The following is a 20,635-nucleotide window of genomic DNA, read 5'->3' as shown; positions in this document are numbered from 1 at the left end:
TATTGCTTTAAGCTTACCAGTTTTGCATTTCATACGTATAAGATTCCCACAGAAATTTCTATGAAAACCAAAATTTAAACAGAACCATTACACATAGACCACTTTCTTGATAACTTTTATAAAATACTTCAGAGGAAATTAGCCCTGTATGAAATCTCTGTGCTCTTAAAACAGATCATTAGCTCATGAATCAAATGTCATAAAATCAAACATATGAAAAACAAATACTACACTAAGCATGCCTATTTACAATCCCCATATTCTTTAAGCTGTAGAAAGACAAGAATATAAAAATTCCAGAAAGTGGAGGTTAAGGATATTTATGGGGGGAAATGTGTAGAGAATATTACCAAGGCAGATATGCAATGCTGAGTACCTATAGCGTGGATTTTCATTTGCTTCTCACCTAGAAGAGAACAGCAGTTGCTGGAAGGCAAATTTCCAGCTGAAGGTGAATCCATTCTGAGAGTCAGCCATCTATCAATTAAGGATAAAGGTTCAGAAAGCCTGCTCTGTGGCTTGGTCTGATTCCAAAATATTTGAAGGGCATAGCACCTTCTGAGTTAGCAGTTCTTCTACAAGCAGATGGATATCAATCACAATGAGAAATGACAACAGGAAATGTGCTATTCTTGTCCAGCTCAAAGACCAACAGATATTTTCCAATCAAATGTAAAGAACTGCTGTTTTTAAAGAGAAGAAGAAAGAAAAGAAGAAAGGCTCTCTGACATGATTTTACAAAAAAACATAACTACTAATTAGGAGACTAATGCTATTTGGAAGAAGTGAATGAAAATCCTACAGAGGGTAAAAATGCAACACTCCAAATGGGGCACTGAAGTGACTGACATTGTCAGTCTTTTATTATTTTCACTAAAGTCAAGCAAAGAGATAAACACAAAAATAGTCTTTGATTAATATGAGCATGTCACAGAGATGAAACAGAACACGGTGACAGACGAAACAGACAGGTAAACGGACAGTATCTTCAAGGAATGAAAGCAGGGGACTGGACTGCAAAACAAGAAGCTACATTAAAGTCTCATTAATGTTCATGACTCTGACACTCAGCAGTCATTGCCCAGCATCCCTTTCCAGGAAGAATCCTTCATTGGCAGGCTGATAAAGCACTCAGAGGACAGAGCATAAGGAAGCAGGCATCAGCAACCAATAAGAAATGAGAACGGCACAGCAATAGCAAGTCACAAAGTATGGAAACCCTTCTGCAATGAATACACTATACTATCTTCTCTAGTCCTGGGAATATATTCTAACCAGTAACTAACAAACATTATTTCTACAAGCTATAGTCATGAGCCGCAATGTGATCATCAACTGATCATATTTAAATACTACTCAATAACAAGGAAAACAGCCAAATGGATGGTGTTTCTTTCATTTTGAACTATTCTCAGAAGCTTGTATGCTACAAGTTATAGCAGCTGATAAGCTTAATAAGTAATGAAGCCTCTGTAAAATCACTTATGAAGACATTTATGCTTATTAAAGTAAAAATCAGAAATAGAAGATGAATAAAATATCTCAAAGATTTTTAAAATATTTGTAGGACAATGATAAATTAAAATTGTTCCCTTGAAAATTCTAGAAAATGTAAAGTATTTGTGAGGCTTTTTTTTTTTATCATTGTTAGAGAAAGTACTTAAAATGAATGTAATTCAAACTTTAACTGAACATAGCTTCAATATCGAGGTCATTTTTCACTCACTGACTTGATAATTTTCTCTCTCTTTCTGCCTTGGATGTATTTTGAAGGCCATAATTTTGGACGTCCTTAAAATTCCTGCTGTGGATTCAAAGAAAATATTTTTGCAAACAAGTAGAACATCTAGGATCTTATTTTTTTTCTCTTACTTTTGCTTCTGTTTTTTCTTCTTTCTAAAATGCTCATTGGTCATTTTATAATAGACATTCTATTTAAATGACCAGTAAAACAAATCATGCCTCATCAGTTTCATCAATCCTGGTGAAATTTATTTGTTTTGTTTGTATTTTCCATCTGGGATACATTTCCCTTTGTAATCTGTACTGTAAATATGAAAAACTACATTTCAAATCTTTTCTCTTTTTTTCCTGAGCATTTTAGGAATGCTCTTGCTTAAATATACTTCTCAAACATGGTGTCATAGCTTGCAAAGTCTATGTGTGTGTGTGTGTTGAACTATTAAGAAAAATGGCTAATCACTTTATTGGTGTGCACTCTTCTTATGCTTCCTTGAAGATACAGGCAAGAAGATGGCCTTATGGTCATAATGTGATATGATGAAGAGCAGTTGTTAAAGCATTAAAGCATGTTGTTTATAATGGCTTAAATCAAGCAAAAAACACCCATTCATTCACTCATTTCATATCCCGTTTCATTCCTTCCCTTACATTTTATCATATTTCTAAAGCTAAGACATTTTCTTAGCTGGAAATAGCCTCTTACCAGCATAATTACTGAGTCCCTTTCTCTTCTTTCTTCGCCAGTACAACCAGATGCTAAAACCCATCAGAATTACCCAGCAGGCACCACCAATACCAGCTATAAAAGCTGGTTGCTTCACAACGTCAGTGATTTGCTCAGTTATGCTGTTATTGTTTTCGGTAATGACAACTTCATTTCGGCCCCCTATGGAAGAAACAATAGTTAGTGCTAGTAAATATTAAGACCCAAACCCCCACAAAAATACATACGTGCTACACCAAAGGCACAGAAGATTGTAACCTTCTTTGAAGCAGGTAATATTTGTTGTGTCCTGACCCTTTCACAATTTACTGGTAAGCAGATTTTATAAGTTTCAAAAGGAGAATCAAATCATAAGTTTGAAATGTGAATAAGAACATTGCTCCTTTGTGTTTTGTTTTACTATGGACAGATTCAGAACCACTTCTTGATTTATTGCTTCATATATAAATACTAAAACAAGTGTGTGAGCTGAAATAATAATAACTTTTCTTCAGTTAGGTAAAGCATTGTGTAAGACAATTCTCGTTTAAAAAAAGAAAAGCAACTACAACTTTTAAACTGGGTATTTGCAAATTACCTTTCCCCTTACAGCACTGCCTAATACAGATGATCAAAATATTTCTCTTAATATTTTACCAAATAATTTACCTTGATCAAACATACTTTAATTTTCTGGAAGGTATTGAAACTGCTATATTAAATAATGATAATAACATAAACATCTTTTCATAGAGATTAGTATCTATAGTTAAAATCTCCCAGAAAGATAAAACTCTTAAATGCCTTTAAAGTATCTGAAGCTAATTTGAAAATCCACTTGAAAGTTGGCTACAAAACAACTTGAAAATCCACATGAAAGTTAGATACAAAACAACTTGAAAATTAATTCTAAGGTCAATGTAACAAATCATACACTTAAATCTAGACTAAGATTATTCTAGAAGTTGTCACATTTCTGACAGTTTAGTCCTCTCGGACATAATAAAGACAATCTCAATCCACATTTTTAAACAGGTTTAAGACTCATGGAATTCTAACATTACTAATGAGCAAAGATTTAGGTGCTTATTTAATAGATGGATGAATTCAGAAACTGGAAACTAAGTGAATTATCATATTAATATCATATCTCATTCAGTTCAGTTCAGTTCAGTCGCTCAGTCATGTCCTACTCTTTGCGACCCCATGAATCACAGCACGCTAGGCCTCCCTGTCCACACCAATATCTCATTTAGTGAGTAAAAAAATAATCAAAAAATAAATTGTAAGCAAAAATAAATGGTAAATTTCAGCATACCATATCAAAGGAATGTGTAATTCTCTTGTTTTAGTTATCCTGCCACTGTAACATACTGGAAACAGCAAGATCTTTGAAGTTCCACATTTGAGTATCATCCATGTCACTTCCAAGCTAGGAAAGCAGTGGGTTTATGTAGGGATTAACCCAGATGATGAATGTAAGGAGTGGACTTCCCTGGTGGCTCAGCAGTAAAGAATCTGCCTGCAATGCAGGAGACGCAGGAGACGAGGAAGATCCCCTGGAGGAGGGCATGGCAACTCACTCCAGTAAGTTGCCTGGAGAATCCCATGGACAGAGGAGCCAGGCAGGCTACAGTCCATGAGGTTACAAAGAGCTGGACATGACTGAACCACTAAGACTTTACTTTTACTTTACCTGAGTGGGTCTTAAGTAACTCTTAGCTTTACATGGCCATAACTTGAGTCACAAATTACAGTGTTCCTATTAACCTCTTTACATGTGCACGTGGATGTGCCCAGCCGTGCTTGCATTGCTGGCAGATTCTTTACCATCTAAGTAACCAAGGAAGCCCCAGGTAGGAATATAAGTTGTAAATTATCTAGATGTGAGAGTGCTTCAAACCATAGATGACTTGTTTACCAAGGTTTCACTTTTCTTCCAGAGAAGAAAAGTAGCCTGTATCTCCCAGCCTCCCTTGTAGTCGAGTGCAACAAAGTGACTGAATATTGGACAATTGTACACAGGCAGATGCATGGTATCTCTGGGCCAATCCATGTACCACTGTGACAGCGCTTCATACTCTCTTTTCTAAGGTGTTGGATAGAACAAGGGATCAGTCGTGGGATGCTGACCCTATGAGAGACGGTACACCATTGACTGGAAGGATCCACATTTCATGAAAAACTCTATGGAGTAGAAACCCCATCCTCCATTCTGCAAACCCATATTAGACTGACTATGAATAAGAAAGAAATTTTTACTTTGTTAAGCCAATCAGAATGCCCATTTGTTTATTTGTTGTTCAGTTGCTAGGTCGTGTCTGACTCTTTGTGACCCTGTGGACTGCAGCACGTGAGGCTCCTCTGTCCTTCACTCTCTCCCAAAGTTTGCTTAAGTTCATGTTCATTGGGTCAGTGATGCTATCTAAACATCCCATCCTCTGCTGCTCACTTCTTTTGCATTCCATCTTTCCCAGAATCAGGGTCTTTTCCAAAGAGTCAGCTCTTCCCATCAGGTGTCCAATGTATTGGAAACTCACATTCACCAACAGTCTTCCAATGCATATTCAGGGTTGATTTCCTTTAGGATTGGCTGTTTTGATCTCCTTGCTGTCCAAGGGACTCTCAAGCATTTTTTCTTGCACCACAATTCAAAAATATCAATTCTTTGACAGTCAGTTTTCTTCATGGTCCAGCTCACACATCCGTACACGACTACTGGAAAAACAATAGCTTTGACTATATGAAATTTTACTGGCAAACTGATGTCTCAGTTTTTTAATTTGCTGTCTAGGTTTGTCTTAGCTTTCCTTCCAAGGAGCAAGCACCCTTGAATTTCATGGCTGCAGTCACCATCTGCAGTGATTTTGGAGGCCCCCAAAATAAAACTTCTCACTGCTTTCACTTTTATCCCTTCTATTTCCCATGAAGTGATGGGTCTGGTATAACTTAATCTTCATTTTTTGAATGTTCAGTTTCAAGCCAGCTTTTTAACTCTTTCCTATCACCCTCATAAAGAGCCTCTTTACTTCCTCTTTAATTTCTGCCATTAGTGTGGTATTATCTGCATATCTGAGGTTGTTGACATTTTTCCTGACAATCTTGATTCCAGTTTGTGATTCATCCAGCTTGGCATTTCGCATGATGTACTCTGCATATAATTTAAATAAGCAGGGTGACAATATACAGCCTTGTCATATTCCTTTCCCAATTTTGTTCCATGTCATGTTCTAACTGTTGCTTCTTGACCTGTATACAGCTTTCTCAGGACAGGTAAGGTGGTCTGGTATTCTCATATCTTAGAGAATTTTCCAAAGTTTGTTGTGATCCACACATCAAAGGCTTTAGTGTAGTCAATGAAGCAGAAGTAGATGTTTCTTTGGAATTCCCTTGCTTTTTTCTATGATCCAATAGATGTTGGCCATTTGATCTCTGGTTCCTCTGTCTTTTCTAAACACAGCTTATACATCTGGAGTTCTCTCTTCACATACTGTTGAAGTCTAGCTTGAAGGATTTAAAGCATAAACCTACTAGCATGAGAAATGAACGCAACTGTACAGTAGTTGGAACATTCTTTGGCATTGCCCATCTTTGGGGTTGGAATAAAAACTGACCTTTCCTATTCCAAGCCAGTGCTGAGTTTTCCAAATTTGCTGACATATTGAGTGCAACACATTAACAGCATACTCTTTTAGCATTTTAAGTAGTTCAACTGGAATTCCATCACCTCCACTAGCCTGTTCATAGTACTGTTTCCTAAGACCCAGTTGACTTCACACTCCAGGATGTCTGGCTCTAGGTGAGCGACCACATCATCATTATTATTCAGAGTATTAAGATTTTTTTGTATAGTTTTTCTCTGTATTCTTGAGAACTTTTCTTAATCTGTTCTACTTCTGTTAGGTCTTTACTGTTTGTGTCCTTCATCATGCCCACATTTACACATAATGTTCCATTGATATGTCCAGTTTTTATATAGTCCAGTATTTCACTTCTGAAGTTTCTTTTGTGTTAATTTCCAGATTTAAAAATCATCTTCACCTGTGTAGTAAACCTGATTCATTTTCCTCATCTCTTTGCTTTTAATCAGTATACATATAAACATAGTCTAGCATGTATTTAAAATGAGCTCATATTCATATATGTTGACTGTGCTAAACACTAGCTATAACTAAAAAGAAAACACTTTATAGCACAATCAGAAAAGAAAAGTTGTCCTTCATTTGTGTAAAAGAGTCGTAAAACATCATATTGAATATAGTGGAATATTTATGTTGCCCAAGGTGTATTAGTGTTTCTAGTACAGCTAGTACTTTTGAAACAATGTTGTCAGTTGAACTAATTAGAGCACAGACATGGGATGTGTGTGACGTGTGACAATGTGTTGCTATTTCAGACAAAAAAAAATATACTGAAATATAATGTCTCCCTCCCATTGGAGAGTAATGAAGAACCAAACTAATTTGTTGGACTAAAAATTAATTAGACACATCAGATGCGATTGTACCTATTACTGTAAAAGTCTGCAGCTGTTCCACATATTATTACCAACTATGTAAGGTAAGCGTGAAATGACCAAATGATTACAGAAACAAGCTATATTATTAAGCAAGATTATTGAGACTTTTAAGTCATTATAAGTTCATTATATAACATGGCTGTTTGATGCTTATATATGTAAATATATTTGGTTGCTTTCTTGTGTGTGCAGTTGCAAACAGAATTATGGATATTTTGATATAAAATCACTTTAACAGAAGAAATGGCAGACAAAAGAACAATATTACTGTTAAGCTTGGGTGAGGCAGCTTATTATATTTATATAATATTTTAATTAAAGGTCCTTTTAATGTAGCTTTCTGGAATAAAAGCTAAGCTGACAAGGAATAGATGAAACAGTACATTGTCTGGCTTAAGACAAATCTAAAATTATCAGCCATAAATTACATCAAATGCCAATACATGATTTAATTAAAGCAAAGGGGAAATGAGGAAGAGCTTGAGTCACTTCAAGTGCTGTTTCCAGTACTGAGTAGACAATAGGGAAAGCATAAATTGAAAGAGAAGAGGAGATCAGCCATCACTAAATCACTTTTCAACTAAGGAATAACAGTTGTGTAGATAAGGTTATCAGACACGATGTTAAGGTAGATATGTGGGAGTAATTAAAGAAACAATTAAACAGTACAACAGTGGATATTAAAAAGAAATAAATCTTTTGAGGACAAATAGCCTTTTTCAAATTGAATTGTGCATGTGTGTGTGTGTGTGTTGTTTGTGTTTTTAATTTATTTCAAGTGGTGCAATTCTATTTTCTATAATAAGATCTTGGGTAGGGTAATATTCTATCCATATAAAGAGGAGATAGAAATATTACTTATTATTTTATTTTTTATTTCATATAAAATCTGAAAAGTTGTATGATATGTAAACAAATCACACATTATCCACTTGATCACTCAATCTTTTTAAAATAATACAAGATTATTTATTTATTAGCAAAGATAATAGTAAAAAAGAAACCATGAAAGGGAAATATAGATGTTTGATAATCCTATTGGCCTTTGATTTAGAAAAATTATATTCAGTCAAATTTTCTATACATATATGCTAGAAGGGCAGTGAAAAAAATGCTTTGCTTACTTATCAAGGAGCTGTCCTAGAAAACTACACCTTTTGAAGTGTGTTAGTTGCTCAGTTGTGTCTGACTCTTTGTGACCTCATGGACTGTAGCCCACGAGGCTCCTCTGTCCCTGGGATTCTCTAGGCAAGAATACTGGAGTGGGTTGCCATTATTTCCTTCAGGGGATCTTCCCAACCCAGGGGTTGAACCTGGGTCTTTTGCATTACAGGCAGATTCTTTACTGTCTGAGCCACCAGGGAAGCCTTTCAAATATGTTTCATATTTTTTAAGTGAAAACTTACTGTTTTATTTCTTAATAACATATGCTAAATATTATTTAGAAAACATGTAGAAATAAGAGCGTGTATCTATATCTAAATCTGTTAAATCCTTTTGGGTGTATCTGTATTTCTTTCTTATTCCAATTTACTTTAGAAAATCTCAGAAGGGCCAAGATTATAGGCTTCCCTTAGGTTAAGAAATTAATTCAATCTGTATGACTAATTAAGAAAGGGAATACAATTTAAAGAAAAGTTAACACTATAACTTTTTTTTTAATGCTTTTAATATATAAAAGAAAGAACACTTGGAGAATCTAAAAAAATTTAACATCATGACTGAATATTTCATGCATGTGTGCAAAGTTGTGTCCAACTCTGTGCAACCCCATGGACTGTAGCCTGCAGGCTCCACTGTCCATGGGATTTTACATGCAAGATGCTGGACTGTGATGCCATTTCCTCCTCTAGGGAATCTTTCCTACCATGGGATCGAAACCACATTTCCTGTGTCTCCTGCATTGGCAGGTGGATTCTTTATCACTGAGCCACCTGGGAAGCATATGACTGAATGTTAAATCTCTTCATTTACAATAAATGGCTTTGTAATAAGAAACAATTTTCCAGATTTTGATAGTATGCTCTATATGCATCATTTCTGAAAATAAACAGAAAAGCATGGGAATGGTACATTTGCTTGTATTAAACTCTGGACAAGTATTTTTAAAATATATAAACTCTAGGAAGAATATTTAATAAGCTAAAGACAATGACAAATAAAATCAAGGTGATCTGAAGGGATTTGCTTTTTGAAAGAATAAAACCACTCAGGAAAAAAAATCTGCATTTATGAAGCTTTCTAGCCCCCTAGAGAGCTCAATCCATGCAGTGCTAGGGAGCTAGAACCCAAGCTGAAAATTACAATTTTATTTGTAGGAGATGTCAGAGAGCAGCATTCACAGCAGCCAGTGTGACTAAAAATTAAGGGAGAGATCATGTGAAAGAGGGAGAGATAGGAGGGTAATGTTCTAAAATATGTGCATAAATTCTCCCTCAGTCCTAGACTGAACTACGTATTGTGCAGGTAGAAGGACACTTTCAAGGATCTGGTGAAACTCAAAAGGTAAAAAGCAGAAGAGGCTGATCACTCTCTCACTGCAGACACTGTAAAGTTTAAATTCCATCAAGTTAGGCAGATCAGATAAACATACTAGGCTTTTCACCCAAAGCTCAGGGGCTCCATGCCTTAGAAGTAAAATAAGTAAATATAAACTGAGGTTTGGCCTGAGTATATTGTCAAAAGATAAATAGTCCATACTAGCAAAATGCAAAAAAAAAAACCTCCACAAGATCAAGATGATCAGCTAGTAACCTAATTGCCTCTAGGTAAAAAACCAACACTCTTCAGAAGATCACAAAATTGCATAGTCTATTACAATACACAGTCCAACACACAGTAAAAAATTGCCAGGTATGCAAAAGCAAACAAAACAATAATAACAATCACAACAACAAAAAAATGAAGGAACAATGACCTACGATCAAGAGGAATAGTAATCAGTAGAAATAGACCACAAGATACCATGGATATTTAAATTAGAGGAAAAGACTTTCAAGCAGTCATTACAATATGTTCAATAACTTAAAACAACAGAGTTTATGAATGAACATATGGAAAATTTCAGAGGGAAATGAAAAAATTCAAAAGAGAACAAATGAAAAGTGTATTATTTAGAGTGAATAATTCACTGGATACTTTCACTCCTGCCTATGTAGGAATAATAGGAGTGGGGTATGCAATTCCACCATGAACTAGTAAAAGCCTAGGCAAAGTATGTGAAATAAAAACACAGAATTATCAGAACAGGGACATAAAGCAGGAAAATGTTAATATATTCATAACTTTCTATCTGATTATAATTTCTAAAATGTGATGCAGTGAAGGGAGCCCAAAAGAGCTGAATAGCATTCCTGAGTTAAAGAGATAATGAAACCCAGGAACATGAGTAATACAAAATATTATTTCTTAGTTTTATTTGAAAGATTGTTTAAAGTCAAATCAATAATAATACTTCATGTATCTTTTTAAATTTTTCAGGTTTAAACTGAAGAAAGTAGGAAAAACCACTAGACCATTCAGGTACGACCTAAATCAAATCCCTTACCAATATACAGTGGAAGGGACAAATAGATTCAAGGGATTAGATCTGATAGAGTACCTGAAGAACTATGGACAAAGGTTCCTGACATTGCACCTGGAGGCAGGGATCAAGACCATGCCCAAGAAAAGAAATGCAAAAAGGCAAACTGATTGTTTGAGGAGGCCTTACAAATAGCTGAGAAAACAAGAGAAGAGAAAGGCAAAGGAGAAAAGGAAAGATATACCCATTTGAATGGAGAGTTCCAAAGAATAGCAAGGAGAGATAAGAAAGCCTTCCTCAGTGATCAATGCAAAGAAATAGAGGAAAACAATAGAAGGGGAAAGACAAGAGATCTCTTCAAGAAAATGAGAGATACCAAGGGAACATTCCATGCAAAGATGGCTCAATAAAGGACAGAAATTGTATGGACCTAATAGAAGCAGAAGATATTAAGAAGAAGTGGCAAGAATACACAGAAGAACTGTACAAAAAAGATCTTCATGACCCAGATAATCACTGTGGTGTGATCATTCACCTAGAGCCAGACATCTTGGAATGTGAAGTAAAGTGGGCATTAAGAAGCATCACTACGAACAAAGCTAGTGGAGGTGATGGAATTCCAGTTGAGCTATTTCAAATCCTGAAAGATGATGCTGTGAAAGTGCTGCACTCAATATGCCAGCAAATTTGGAAAACTCAGCAGTGGCCACAGGACTGGAAAAGGTCAGTTTTCATTCCACTTGCAAAGAAAGGTAACGCCAAAGAATGCTCAAACTACCACACAATTGCTCTCATCTCACACACTAGCTCTCATCTCACACACTAGCAAAATAATGCTCAAAATTCTCCAAGCCAGACTTCAACAGTACGTGAACTGTGAACTTCCAGATGTTCAAGCTGGATTTAGAAAAGGCAGAGGAACCAGAGATCAAATTGGCAAAATCCGCTGGATCGTCGAAAAAGCAAGAAAAGTTCCAGGAAAACATCTACTTCTTCTTTATTGACTATGCCAAATCCTTTGACTGTGTGGATCACAGCAAACTGTGTGGAAAATTCTTCAAGAGATAAGATGGGAATACCAGACCACCTGACCTGCCTTCTGAGAAATCTGTAGGCAGGTCAGGAAGCAACAGTTAGAACTGAACATGGAACAACAGACTGGTTCCAAATTGGGAAAGGAGTATGTCAAGGCTGTATATTGTCACCCTACTTGTTTAACTTATATGCAGAGTAAGTACATCATGAGATATGCTGGAATGGATGAAGCACATGTTGGAATCAATATTGCTGGGAGTAATATCAATAACCTCATTTATGCAGATGATACCACCCTCATGGCAGAAAGCGAAGAAGAATAAAGAGCCTCTTGATGAAAGTGAGAGAGGAGAGTGAAAGAGTTGGTGTAAAGCTCAATATTCAGAAAACGAAGATCATGGCATCTGGTTCCATCATTTCATGGCAAATAGATTGGAAACAATAGAAACAGTGTCAGACTTTATTTTCTTGGGCTCCAAAATCACTGCAGATGGTGACTGCAGCCATGAAATTAAAAAATGCTTGCTCCTTGGAAGAAAAGTTATGACCAACCTTGACCGCATATTAAACAGCAGAGATATTACTTTGCAACAAAGGTCCATCTAGTCAAAGCTATGGTTTTTCCACTAGTCGTGTTGGATGTGGCAGTTGGACTATAAAGCTGAGAGCCGAAGAATTGATGCTTTTGAAATGTGGTATTGGAGAAGACTCTTGAGACTCCCTTGGATAGCAAGGAAATCCAACCAGTCCATGCTAAAGGAAATCAGTCCTGAATATGCATTGGAAGGACTGATGCTGAAGCTGTAACTCCAATACTTTGGCCACGTGATGCAAAGAGCTGTCATTGGAAAAGACCCTGATGCTGGGAAAGATTGAAGGCGGGAGGAGAAGGAGACGACAGAGGATGAGATGGTTGGATGGCATCACCGACTCAATGGACATGTGTTTTGGTAAACTCCGGGAGTTGGTGATAGACAGAGAGGCCTTGAGTGTTGCAGTCCATGGGGCTGCAAAGAGTCGGACATGACTGAGCAACTGAAATGAACTGAATTGTTGTTTTAAGTGTTGTGTTAGTTTCTGCTGTACAATGAAGTGAATCTGTCATATGTATACATATATCTCCTCCCTCTGACCTCCTTCCCACCCCACCCTCCCATCCCACCCATCTGGTTTACCACAAAGCATCAAGCTAGGTTCCCTGACCTATACAGCAGATTGATACATCCACTATGAAGAATAACATAAAGGTTCCCTAAAACACTAAAACTAGAACTACCACGTGATCCAGCAATCCCACTACCGGACATATACCCTGAGAAATCCATAGTAAAAAAGACACATGCACTCCAATGTTCACTGTAGCACTGACTATTAACAACAGTCAGGATACGGAAGCAACCTAAATGTCTATCAACAGATGCATGGATAAAGAAGATATGATACAAATAGAAATAGAATATTACTCAACCATTAACATGAATGAAATTGGGTCATTTGTAGAGATTTGGATGGACCTAGATCTGTCATACAGAGTGAAGAAAGTCAGAAATTTCCATTGGTTTTTATTACATGTATGGAAGTAAAAGGTAAGCCGATAGCAAACAAGCTTGAATATAGGCCAGTCCTAGAGCAATCATTGCAAAAATAAGGATACTTAATAGTTCAGTAGTGAGTATAAAATATTCTACAGAAAGTTATCTTATTCATCCTAAAGAACTTAGCAAATTTGGAAAAATAAGAACAAATTCATTAAAAAAAGAAGGGCAGTTCTAAGCTACAAAGTATTGATGATCACATCAAAGATAATAAATACTCCAACTAAAAGCGAGAGATATTCATATTGGATAAAAAATAAAGCTGAACAATATGTAATTTAAATAATAGAAATGTACGTTAAATACAGAGATATAGGAGTTTAAAGGACAGAAAAAATTAAAAAAACATAAAGATTTATAAGGCTGTAGTAACATCAGAAAGAGTAAGTTTCAAGACAAAAAAATCTCATGGACTGCAGCCTATCAGGCTCCTCTGTCCATGGGAATTTCCAGGCAAGAGTACTGGAGTGGGGTGCCATTGCCTTCTCCGTAGCAGCAGCAGGAAATAAAGTGGGACATTTCATAATGAAAAAGCGTAAGTTAACTAAGACAACAATACTAATATGTACTTAGTTAAAACAGAGTAGCAAAATACATGAAATAAAAACTTACAAACACAAAGGAGAAATATACAAATCTATAATTATACTGAATTTCAGGCTTTCTTATTTATTAAAAAAAAAAATAAACAGAAAATAAGTAAGGACCTGAATAATACTACCAACTGATTTGACTGATATTTTTAGAACATTCCATTCCAAATTAGAAAAATAAAAATGAACCTAGTTTTTAAATGTACAAGGAACATTAACTAAGGTGAAATTCTGGGCTATAAAATAAAATATTTAAAAAACTAAGTTCATGCAAAATATACTTTCTGATCTCAGTGAAATTAAATGAGAAATCAACAAAAAGCTGTATGGAAAATAGTAAAACATTTGGAAATTTAATAACACATTTCCAAATAATTTCTGCAAAAATCAAAAGTTTTTACAGAAACTGAAAAATGTTTTCAACGTTATGATAAATGGAAACACAACACACCAAATTTTTAAAATTTATCTGAATAAGTGTTCAGGGGAAAATTTAAAACTTTAAATATTCACAATAAAGCCCCAAAATTGATTTATTCTCAATCATTTCTATCTTAAGAAGCAACATTAAAGTAAACAGAAGAAAGAATATCAGAAATTGCTTAATTAGAAAATAAATAAAACTAACAAAGCCAAAACTTGTATGTGGAATGTATTAATAAAATCGATAGATCCTTATCAAGATTCAAATTTGAGAGAGGGTGAAAAGAGAGAGGGTTGGTGGGCAATGAAAAAGGAGAATAGAGAGAGCATCAATCCACAGTATTTAAGAACAAAAGAGAAGTCATTACTGCTCATCCTTCAAACATTACAGTTAAAGGTATTACAAAAATAAGGAGATACTGCAAATAAACATTTAATAATAAAGTCAACAATTTAGACAGATTAGACAATTTCATTGATGGGCAAACACTGTAAATCCATTTACCACATCCAACAGGGAAGAAAAAAATTGAATAAATATAAATTCATAACAATAAAAATAATTGACAGAGAAAACCCTAGGCACAGATATCATCACTGAATTCTATAAGCATTTAAGGAAGAAATAGTGCCAGGTCTGTCAAAACTCTTACAGAATGTAAGAGAGGAAGGAATATTTCCAAACTCATAAAGCTAGCATTCCTGATTCCAAACCCTGACAAAGACATTAGAGGAAAACTACTGATCAATATTCCTCATGAGTGTAGATGCAAAATTCTTTAAAAATGCTAGTAAATCAGATCCAGGAGCATCTGTGAAAAGCATAATATACGTCCTGACTAAGTGGGATTTATCCCAGGAATATAAAGTTTATTTACCTTTGAATCTATTCACTAGAATTTACCATATTAACATAAATAAGAAGAAAGAAAACATGTGATTTTATGAATACACTCAGAAAAAATATTAAACTATTAAAACAGATAAATGAAGAAGTTAGTAAGGTCATAAGATAAAACGATAACACATAAAATTAAATTTTTATATAACATAAAATAGTTGAAAAATGAAATGTTATAAATCCACTAATAATAGTGTAAAAAAACATTAGATACTCCAGAAAAATTTTAACAAAATATATGTTAACGTCATACACTGAAAACTACAAGATATTATTGAGGAAAATAAAGATATATAATAGAGAGGTATATCATGTTCTCAGAGAGAAACAGACTATCTATTAAAATAGTTATCCTTTTCAATTTGGTGTATAGATTCACTGCATTTTCAATCACAATTCCAATATAATTTTGTAGAAACTGACATGCTGATTTGAAAAGTATATGGAAAAGCAAAAGGTTTGGAACCGTGAAAACAATTTTGGAGAAGAAAATGGTGCAGTATTCACATTATTTGACTCCAAGACTTTCTATAAGCTATTAGTAATCAAGACAGAGTGGTTTGGCTTATGAAGATAAATAAAGAAATGGAATGACATAGAGAATCCGGAATGAATGCACACATACAGCTAACTGGGGAAAGGAAAGCTTTTTCAGTGAACTATGCCTAGGTATTTTAATTTTACATATGGAAACAAATAAACCTCAACCCTCAAACCATATGCAATTTCTTTAAGACAAATTATAGACCTAAGCATACAATCTAAAACTGTAAAGCTTCTGGAAAAAAAAATTTGCTCTCTAGATGTAGGACATAGTTTCTTAGAAAGCACTAAACATGAAATACAATTTTGATAAATTATACATCATGTACATTTAAAACTTTTGCTCATCCAAAAGATGATATTAAGAAAAGGAATAAGAAAGCCATAGATTGGGAGAAAATATTTGCGAAAAAATCTATGACAGTAAACTTATATCAAAAATGAACAAATAACTTCTCTTAATCAGTAACGAAAGACAAAGGGCACCATTTCTAAAAACCAAAGATTTGGAAATTTTACAAAAGAAAACATGTGAATGGTCAATAAGAACACATGAAGTTGCCCAACATCATTAGTCATCACAGAAAACTAAAGTTAAATGACAGTGAGGGGACTCCTAAACTCACTGCAGTGACCGTAATGACACACGGCAATATCAAATGTCAGTGAGGCTGCAGAAAAATTGGGAGTCATATTCTTTTTGAGTGAGAGTACAAAATACAGTATGAAGAAATATTTAAGTTTCTTATAAACTCAAATACATCAGTGCTTTTACCCAGAAATTCGACTTCTAGGTCATTCTCCACAAGAAATAAAAACATATATCCTAAAAATTTACACATTCTCTCAAGAGAAAAACAGAGAAACAAAATATGATACATTCACACAATTGAATACTGCTCAGAAACAAAACGTATGAATTGCATAATACATATATGTGAGAATCTCAAAAATACTACATTTAGTGAAGGAAGTCAGACACAAAATACTGTATTCTGTACAATTCCATTTATATATATTTCAAGAAAAGTCAAACACAATGCATGGTGATAGGGAGCAATTTTCTATAACAATGCTAGTAGACTGAACAGGGATTTCTTCTTTGGGATAGTTTATTTGGATTACAAAGTTTCTTTTGGCCTGTTTCTGTTTAATTTTTGACATTTCTCTAGCTAAGAAAAAGCATATAAATGTGAAACATAACACCCTTCTTCAATAACTGCCTCATTTCCTACTATATTTCAAAGGCATCAAAATTACAAATGAAACTATTGATTAAAAATAATTTTCAAACCAACTTTCAGCATTTAAAATCTTAATCATTATTATTTTAAGAAGTTTGTGGATATCCTAAGAGCATGAACGATTGCTAAACTTTTTTGTTAGAAACTCTAGTCATAACTTTTTGCCTATATGATGTGTGGATCAGATTACTCATTACTTACCGAATACCCACTGTTGGGATGTAGATTCAAAAAAAATAATCCACCTTGTTACCAGCTGACTGATTCTAAAGCACAGATTATGTAGATTGGTACTCACCAATTATTATTGGCTGTGGCTCACTTTTTACTCCAACTCCTGCACTGGTACTAGCCGCAACCTCTACCCGGTACTGAATACCTGGGAATAGTCCACCAATGATTACAGATCGAATGGCTGCATCCACAGTTTTGTTGATGTGGAATCGTGTTTCATTCCCCAGACACCAGATCTGTAGAAATGTAAAGTGAATATCAAAAGAACATAAAATTATCTTTTCTGGTAATTAGTTCATTATAATTGATCACATTTTTTAGTAGTGACCAGTCTATTTTCTAGGCTTATTTGTAAATGACATTTTTGAATGCCTAATTTAGTCTGTTTATATATATATATATATATATGTATATTTGTATGTGTGCATGTCTGTGCACATCTGTGTGTATTAAAGGAAAAATAAAAGAAACTAAAACACCACAGCATTCCTTTGTATTTTACAAAGAACACTGAATACTTGGGACTTCTTTGGTGGTCCAGTGGTTGAGTCCATGTTACCACTGGGGAGCCAGGGGCATGGGTTTGATACTGGTCAGGGAACTAAAATCCCACATATTATTTGGAGTGGCCAAAAAAACTCCAAAAAACGCCACACACTGAATGCTCACAGAACAATGATTCAATTTCCTCAACATCTCTGCAAAGTCTGGAAAGGGGTCCTTGGTTGCAAACAGTATTTAGGTATGGATTAAAACACATAAATTCCTCTGGTTAATTCATTTATCAAGATTTACTATGCATATAATCTATTAAAATATGGTGATTATGAGTTGTAGTATCCGAAGTATATAGGTGCATATCTAAGTAATTTATATTTCATTTAAGAAAATATTAACTTATACAGAGGTAGTTAACAAGATTAACTGACTAAAGTTATAGGTATTGACTGAGATAAAATTAAAGTCAATATTTACATTGACAGTAATAAATCTTAATATTGATCAAAACATATCTACACACACATACACATGTATGAGAATGAACAGAGTGGTGGGAAGTCCTTAAACACTGCTGTGAGGGATGCTAGGCTTGCACTTTCAATAAGAATTAAATTTAAAGTCATTTTCTTTTGGGATGTGAAAATCTGCTTGTAAAATGTGTTGTAAAAAATTCTGTGTACACTTATATTTCTATTATATAGAATTAATAATCTGCATGGGGAGACAAAAGGAGGAAAATCCACAATTTGTTTCTGAAATAGATAAATTAATGATACTTTTTCTTTAAATTAACATAATGACTTTGAATTTCAGACTTCTTTTAGTCTATGAAACCTAAGTTACTAATGGAGGCATATTTAACCCTTACCAAAATATACACATTTGTACCAAAACAGGACAAACTCATATGAGTGAGAAAATTTACAACTTATTAAAAATTATCATGTTGTGAAAAAAATAAATATTTAAATGAATGGATTGAAGATATTTAGTCCTCGATGATACAAAAGTAAAATCCTAAACTAATTAAAGCACAGACACACACACCAAGGTAGATAATTCTTTGCTTTTAAAACAATGTGTCTTAGTTCAGTTCAGTCGCTCAGTTGTGCCCAACTCTTTGTGATCCCATGAACTGCAGCACGCCAGGCCTCCCTGTCCATCACCAACTCACAGAGTTTACCCAAACTCATGTCCATTGAGTCCCTGATGCCGTCCAATCATCTCTTTCTCTGTTGTCCCCTTCTCCTCCCATCTTCAATCTTTCCCAACATCAGGGTCTTTTCAAATGAGTCAGCTCTTTGCATCAGGTGGCCAAAGTATTGGAGTTTCAGCTTCAACATCAGTCCTTCCAATGAATACACAGGACTGATTTCCTTTAGGATAGACTGGTTGGATCTCCTTGCAGTCCAAGGGACTCCCAAGAGTCTTCTCCAACACCACAGTTCAAAAGCATCAATTCTTCTGTGCTCAGCTTTCTTTACAGTCCAATTCTCACATCCATACATGACTAGTGGAAAAACCACAGCCTTGACTAGATGGACCTTTGTTGACAAAGTAATGTCCCTGCTTTTTAAGATGCTGTCTAGGTTGGTCAAAACTTTCCTTCCAAGGAATAAGAGTCTTTTAATTTCACTGCTGCAATCACCATCTGCAGTGATTTTGGAGCCCAGAAAAATAAAGTCAGCCACTGTTTCCCCATCTATTTGCCATGAAGTGATGGGACTGGATGCCATGATCTTAGTTTTCTGAATGTTGAGTTTTAAGCCAACTTTTTCACTCTTCTCTTTCACTTTCATCAAGAGGCTCTTCAGTTCTTTACTTTCTGCCATAAGGGTGGTGTCATCTGCATATCTGGGGTTATTGATATTTCTCCCGGCAATCTTGATTCCAGCTTGTGCTTCATCCAGTATGAATGTATCTTAATGCTTATAAAATTTCATAATTTATGTAATTGTGCTATTATAAAAGCACTTACTCTTATATTCTTAGACACATTTCTTTATAAAGTGATGGCAATAATTTTAAAATAAATTTTAGGCAAATTTAATCTATTTGCTTCAGTAACTTAACCATTAACTTAGGAAAACTGTACTTTAACATTTTTTATTATTTTTTAATTTTTTAATTATTTTATTTAATTATTTAATTTAATTATTATTAATAATTTTATTAATGTTTTGAATAAAATTATTCAGCTTAATTTCACACACCAACTATGAATTTCTGGGGTGAGGTGGGGTGTCTAGTTTTCTTTTCTAATAGATCTACTTAGTGTATTATTGTCAGAATTCTACAAATATCTATTAATGGCAAAAAAAAAATTAGAGTTTTGAATTTTTACAAGGTTTAATGATATGTTTTACTCACCCATGTGGTCTAATCATATCACAATTAATCAGAATCACTTCTCAAAGTTAGACAACTTGTGTTTCTCAAATGATGTCTCTCAAATGATGGTGAAGAAACAATGGATACATTGTTTCTAAACAGCAACAAATTCATCAGTTGAAAAATGAAAGCTTTCTAAAATTTGTGTTTTCAATGGCTCCCTTTTCTCAGGGCTTCCGTGGTGGCTTAGTTGTAAAGAATCTGCTTGCCAATGCAGAAGATGCAGGTTCAATCCCTGGATTAGGAAGCTCTGGTGCCTGAGAGGTAAAGAATCCCCCTGCAATGTGGGCGACCTGGGTTCAATCCTTGGGTTGGGAAGATCGCCTAGAGGAGGGCGTGGCAATCCACTCCAGTATTCTTGCCTAGAGACTCCCCAATGGACAGAGGAGCCTGGAGGGGTCCATGGGGTCACAAAGAGTCAGACATGACTGAGAGACTGAGCATACAGCTCTTAAGTGAAATATTTTCCAGAACCTCAAGAACTTGGTAAAAGAATTTAGAGTGGGAGATGGTACTTCCTATCTCTATCCCAACACTGCTGCTGCTGCTGCTAAGTCCCTTCAGTCATGTCTGACTCTGTGCGACCCCATAGATGGCAGCCCACCAGGCTCCCCCATCCCTGGGATTCTCCAGGCAACACTATAAACCCACAAAGCATCTTTTTATGAGAAAACATTTAAAAAATAG

At 34.9% G+C, this 20,635-nt stretch overlaps 1 protein-coding gene across 9 annotated transcripts in view; it reads right to left on the bottom strand.

Moving 5' to 3' along the window:
- Positions 1 to 20,635, bottom strand: part of ROBO2 (roundabout guidance receptor 2) — a 663,217-nt gene that overhangs the window by 63,791 nt on the left and 578,791 nt on the right. For all 9 annotated transcript variants that reach the window (XM_044940048.2, XM_044940051.2, XM_044940065.2 and 6 more), the window contains 2 exons: positions 17,121 to 17,292; positions 2,447 to 2,629 (listed from right to left, as the gene is read on the bottom strand). In XM_044940048.2, the coding sequence (XP_044795983.2) occupies positions 2,447 to 2,629; positions 17,121 to 17,292 (355 nt within the window). The remainder of the gene's footprint in view (positions 1 to 2,446; positions 2,630 to 17,120; positions 17,293 to 20,635) is intronic.

Source organism: Bubalus bubalis, chromosome 1, assembly GCF_019923935.1.
Source record: "Bubalus bubalis isolate 160015118507 breed Murrah chromosome 1, NDDB_SH_1, whole genome shotgun sequence".
NCBI classification, from domain to species: Eukaryota; Metazoa; Chordata; class Mammalia; order Artiodactyla; family Bovidae; genus Bubalus; species Bubalus bubalis.
This window is presented reverse-complemented; position numbering and strand designations above follow the sequence as displayed.